General features: G+C 48.4%; 1 protein-coding gene across 6 annotated transcripts in view; it reads left to right on the top strand.

Moving 5' to 3' along the window:
- The first annotated feature begins 2,649 nt into the window (after positions 1 to 2,649).
- The window catches only part of ano5a (anoctamin 5a), a 163,032-nt gene continuing 159,681 nt past the window's right edge, over positions 2,650 to 6,000 (top strand). For all 6 annotated transcript variants that reach the window (XM_080189907.1, XM_080189903.1, XM_080189906.1 and 3 more), the window contains exon 1: positions 2,650 to 2,757. In XM_080189907.1, coding sequence (XP_080046033.1) covers positions 2,688 to 2,757 — 70 coding nt within the window. In that variant the 5' untranslated portion in view covers positions 2,650 to 2,687. The remainder of the gene's footprint in view (positions 2,758 to 6,000) is intronic.

The following is a 6,000-nucleotide window of genomic DNA, read 5'->3' as shown; positions in this document are numbered from 1 at the left end:
GTCAACAGGACACGTCTGGGATTTGCCCTTCCAACAATGCAGTGTGCACTCAAAAGGTATTTGCCACAGACAACCTTAGCCTGACCTGACTGTAATCAGGAACTAACTGAAACCAAACTAATTGCTAAAAGTAACACAGTTGTATTGTTCTTAGATTTTGCCTTTAAGTCAGCGGACAGATAAGGGTGAAATTAATTAAGGCAGAGCCTAGCTTTTATTTATCCTGTGTGACCCAACGACAAGATAAGCCTTTGGTATTTCCCAGATATCAAACTTCTAGCCAGTCAGTTACTGTGAGCAGAGTGGGAGGGTTTTACTTGGGACAAGTACCTCAACAGTGAAGGTGGAGGCGTCATTGAGGCTATCATCAGCTCCAGAAGTAGCGAGACAAAAGGAGGGACAACTGTCAGGTAGAAGTTTGAAACTGGCATTCTAAGTGATTTTTGGAATGAGATTTTTCCAGGGAGGTGTGGGAGAGGAAATGTAGCTTGGAGGATGTGGGTGGCTGAGGAATGGATAACAAATGACCTTGTCTTTGATGAGGCACTATGAATAGAGACTACATGAGATGGCAGGAGGGAGAGTTTATATTGTTGGAAAGGTCAAGGGGGAAATAGGAAGACAGTGAATGCAAAGAGAGGGTCTGGTGAGTCCAGATCATCAAGAATGAAGAGTCAATCAATGAATAGACTCAGGTAGTGAAAGAAGTGAGGATCTTGATGAAAATGGGTAGAAAGTGAGGATTTTAAAGGCGAGGCAAGAAAAGTGATAAATAGTGATGAATTAAAATGGGGAGGATATTGCAGAAGAACAGAAGCAGACGAAAGTAAGGTAACACAGTGGCTTAGCAATTAACACTGCTGCCTCACAGCTCCAGGGACCCGGATTCAATTCCTAGCTTGGATCATTGTCTGGGCGGAGTCTGCAAGTTGTCCCCGTGTCTGCGTGGGTTTCCTCCGGGTGCTCTGGTTTTCTCCCACAGTCTGAAAGACGTGCTGGTTAGGTGCATTGGCCATGCTAAATTCTCCCTCGGTGTAGCCAAACAGGTGCCAGAGTGTGGCGACTGGGGGATTTTCACAGTAGCTTCATTGCTGTGTTAATGTAAGCCTACTTGTGACACGAATAAATAAATAAAAAACAAGGTGAAGTTTCATCATAAGAGCCTGAACCAGCACCATGAAGAGTTGGGGAGAGGCAGGTGGTGAAAGTCATGAACAGCTGGGGAAGATTCAGTGAGTGAGAATAGGTGGGATTTTCCTGCTGTGTTTGGCCCAAGGTTGGTAAATCCCGCCTGAGGTCAGTGGGCCTTTGCATGGTTCATGTCCTGCTGGCTACAGTTCCTGTGGTGAGCGGGGCAGGAAATTTACCCCCAGTGTGTCATCAGGCATACTGCCAATGCAATTGTGTATGAGAAGAAAGAAAAGGAAATGGAGGGAACAGGATGAGATTTAATGATGAGGTTCAAACCTTCCCCCAAAACCTAGCCTCCAACTTGCACTTGTTGGTCTGCAATTTCTTCTCGGATCTTGTCTTATCCATTAAACCCATCATCTGGTCTCTCAACTCTCTTTCTATTAAGATGCTGATTGTCCAACCATTCTTCCTGGCAGCCATGCTAACTGACATCATAAGTGGCTCACCCTCCACGTCTCTCACCAAAACAAGACACTCTTGACCCCCAACCCCCCACCCCACCCCCACCCCACCTCTTTTCAGAGCAATCCACTTAACATGCACATATTTGGAGTGTAGGAGGAAACCAGAGCACCCAGAGGAAGCCCACTCAGACACGGGGAGAATGTGCAGGCTCTGCGCAGACCGCCATCGGAGGCCTGAATTGAACCCGGCTCCTTGGCGCTGTGAGACAGCAGTGCTAACCACTGTGCCACCCACTGGCTACCTCCGCTATTGGTGCAGAGTGCCCACCCTCTTTGCCCATGCTAACAGAGTGATGCCCCCCAGGATAAATATAACCAATTGCTTCTCCCTCTCTGTCCAATGGAGAAGGGGATGCCTGTAGTCATTCGTGGACAGAGGCTTATTATTTATAACCTGTGCATTATTGGAAGGAATTCAAAGCTTTTGACAAGCTCCCTGAGGAATAGTCTTAGAATCATAGAATCCCTGCAGTATAGAAAAAGGCAATTTGGCCCATTGACTCTGTACCGACCACTCAGGTCTGAATCCCCTAACCCTACACATTTACCCCGCTAATCCCCCAGACACTAAAGGACAATTCAGCATTTCCAATCAACATAACACATCGTTGGAGTGTGAGAGGAAACCGGAGCACCCAGAGGAAACCCACACAGAAATGGGGAGAATGTGCAAACTCCACACAGCCAGTCTCCACCAAGATAGTCTCCCGTTATAGATAAAAGCGTGCCAAGATCTTTGGCATCAAGCTTCCCACCCAACCAGTCGCAGAATGACAAAGCTTAAAGTTTTAAAGTTTATTTATTGGTGTCACAGATAAGCTCCCATTAACACTGCAATGAAGTTGCTGTGAAAATCAGACGAATCACTCGGAATCTGTAAGACGGTAGGTGGGGACATTCCTTTCTGCCGATTGAAAAGGCGAACGGGACCATCCCTTTAAGGCAGACGTCGAGATAGCTGAATGTAAAACAGGCTGAGAGAGGGAGAGGATTGAGAGTCAGCAGTGGTGTGCATGGGGGAGAGAGAGGATGAACCAATTCAATGGCAAAAACCAGGAAACTCTCATTGAAATGTCCTCCACTGGGGAGGACACAGGAGGTAAGTGTGTTTTATTTATTCATTCATGTGTACACACACACACACACACACACACATACATACAGATGTTGGTTATTGTACAGGTTAGCATTCGGGGCAAGAGCACTGGGGATGGTGAGCGTTGCGGAGGCAGGAGGCGGGGGGGGGGAAGCTCATTTCTTTCCCAGAGGGGATGCTGGAGGAAATGGGGAGCAGTCCCACTAACGGTGTTGGAGAAGGAGGGGGTGAAATGAGAGCGCCTGCCTCGGCTGGCTGGTTTCAGGGTAAATCAGCTGGTGCGCATCACTCAAGGCTGAGTGACAGCTTCAGGCTCCCACTGAAACTGACACCAGCCAGTGTCAATTTCACCTGACCAGCCAGAGGGGTGGGGGGTGTGGGGTGGGGTGGGTGTCCCCTCAATCCCTTACTGTGAAAGGCTCTCTCGGGAGACAGGATCACCCCTTAAGTGGTCACCATGAGTAATGTCTTTGTTGGAGGCACTTTTGAGGAGACGGTCACTGATATTCTAGGGTCAGAAACTGCGGCGAAATCTCCACGTTTTGTTCTCATTCGTGTCCTCCCTGGGTTGGGGAATGGATATTGCGATCTTTCCTCCAAATGGCGGAGGAGAAGCGCATTCCCTCTCTCCGGCTGTTCTCAATCCTTTTTTTTTGCCTGCCTCCCTGTTTAAGAGATGCACACACAGCCACCATGTCCAGATGCCCACTCCCAATCTGGATAGGGCAATTCAGATTCTCTGATTTTGAGATTTGATTTATTATTGTCGCGTGTATTGGGATACAGTGAAAAGTATTGTTTCTTGTGCACTGTACACAGAGGAGGAGGAAAGAGGGTGCAGAACGTAGGCCAGAATTCTCCCACCCCGCCCGCCACTGCGATTTGTAGCGGGCGGGTTGCGGACAAGGTGAAGGCCCGTTGAGAGTTAGGCGGGAATTTCCAGCTTTTAGACCAGCGCGACCGGAGAATTCGGCCCACGGTGTTACTATCACGGTGGGATTTTCCATCAGCGCTCGCCCCCAACCTGGAAAATCCCACCCGAGGTCAACAGATCTTTGCACGGTTGGACCCCAACCCCCTGCTCGCAACGATTCCAGTGGCAGGCAGAGCAGGAAAATTGCAGTGATAGCGTACAACTTTAAAACAGTAGAATTAGAGGGGATGTTGGGGACAGCTCGCAAGAAGTCATCTCGCTTTGGCATCATCATGAAATCTCTTGTGCCCATTGGTGGCAACCACCTACATTGATGGTGGGGTAGGGAGAGAGCAGGACATGTACAATTCAACAAGAGCAAGAGGGAAGATTCCACATAACCTGGGTTACAGCAGCTTCAAATAAATCCTTTTAAAGGAATGGGATATTTAAGGTTGGTTCTCTGTTCTGGAGCATGTGATGTCTTCCCTATTGTCGTGCTATCCTGCACAGAATTATCAGTTGTGTTTTTAAAAAAAATCTACCAGCTTTTTCACTTGTGGGGCAAATTTCATTTAACTCTTCAGTACTGCTCACTCATTAGGAATGGGTCTGTCTCTGTGGGAAAGTGATTCATCTCCTGTGTAAGGACACATGGGTGCTGGGAGCAAATTATTTTGTTTTTTTGCTCCCCAGTTGGCCAGATTGGACGGTCTGAACCCAACAAAATCTCACCACATGACAACAATTCATAAAATGCAGATGCTTAGACCATGGAGGCTATTTTACTCATACGGGGCAGCTCAGTGGTGAGCACTGCTGCTTTACAGCACCAGGGTCCCAGTTCAATCCCCGGCTCGGGTGACTATTGATATAGAGTTCGCAGATTTGGCCGGTGTCTATGTGGAGTTTGCACGTTCCCCCCCCGTGTCTGTGTGGGTTCCCTCCGGGTGCTCCACTTTCCTCCCAAAGTCCAAAGATGTGCGGGTTAGGTGGATTGGCCATGCTAAATTGCCCTTCAGTTTCAGGGGATTAAGAACATAACATAAGAAATAGGAGCAGGAGTACGCCATCTAGCCCCTCGAGCCTGCCCCGCCACCCAACAAGATCATGGCCGATCTGTTGTGGCTCAGCTCCACTTTCCCGCCCTCTCCCCATAACCCTTAATCCCCTCTCTTATCAAGAACCCATCAACCCGCTTCTTAAAAATATTTAGCGAGGCAGCCTCCACCACTTCAACGGGCAGAGAATTCCAGAGATTCACCACCCTTTGAGTGAAGAAGTTCCTCCTCAACTCCGTTCTAAACCGCCTCCCCTTTATCTTGAGGCTGTGCCCCCTAGTCCTACTGTCTTTTTTGAGCGGGAAGAGTCTCTCCACCTCTATCCTATCCATCCCATTCATCATCTTATACGTCTCAATGAGATCTCCCCTCATTCTTCTAAACTCTAACGAGTACAAGCCTAGTTTATTCAGCCTCTCCTCATAGCTCAATCCCCTCAACTCCGGTATCAGCCTAGTAAACCTCCTCTGCACTCCCTCCAGGGCCAAAATATCCTTGCGCAGGTGCGGCGCCCAAAACTGCACACAGTACTCCAGCTGCAGCCTCACCAATGCCCTATACAGCTGCAGCAAGACCTCCCTACTTTTATATTCAATCCCCCTCGCTATGAAGGCCAGCATCCCATTTGCCTTCCTGACCACCTGCTGCACCTGCAAGCTGGGTTTTTGCGACTCATGCACAAGGACCCCGAGGTCCCTCTGCACCGTCGCCTGCTGCAGTTTTTCGCCCCGTAAGTAATAGTCCTTCCGACCATTCTTCCTACCAAAGTGGACCACCTCACACTTGCCAACATTAAATTCCATTTGCCATTTCCTGGCCCATTCGCCCAGCCTATCTAGATCCTTCTGCAGACTCTCCACACCCTCCGCACAATTTGCCTTTCCCCCAATCTTGTTTTAGAAAAAATATTCATTCATGGGATATTGGTGTCGCTGGCTGGCCAACATTTCTTGCCCATCACTAATTGCCAAGGGCAGTTGAGAGTCAGCCACAGTGCTGGGCTGAATGGCCTCCTCCTGAATTGTAGGGTTTCTATGGTGTCAGCAATCCACTGTGCCAATCAGAATTTGGGGACACAGCACCCATGATTTTTCAACCAAGGGACAGTGTTGACTCATAAAATGATCCTCCCCCATTCCTCAGGGTGACTGTCCTTTAAAATCTAGAGAGTCAGAAAAATAAATTATATTTAATAAAGGGTTTATTCTCAGAGTCATAGAATCCCTGTAGTGCAGAAGGAGGTCATTTGGCCTATCAAATCTGCACCGACCA

Source organism: Carcharhinus amblyrhynchos, chromosome 6 (assembly GCF_965287045.1).
Source record: "Carcharhinus amblyrhynchos chromosome 6, sCarAmb.v2.hapA, whole genome shotgun sequence".
In the NCBI taxonomy this organism is placed as follows: Eukaryota; Metazoa; Chordata; class Chondrichthyes; order Carcharhiniformes; family Carcharhinidae; genus Carcharhinus; species Carcharhinus amblyrhynchos.
The sequence above is the reverse complement of the archived record's forward strand: the minus strand, read 5'-3'. Positions and strand labels throughout refer to the sequence as shown.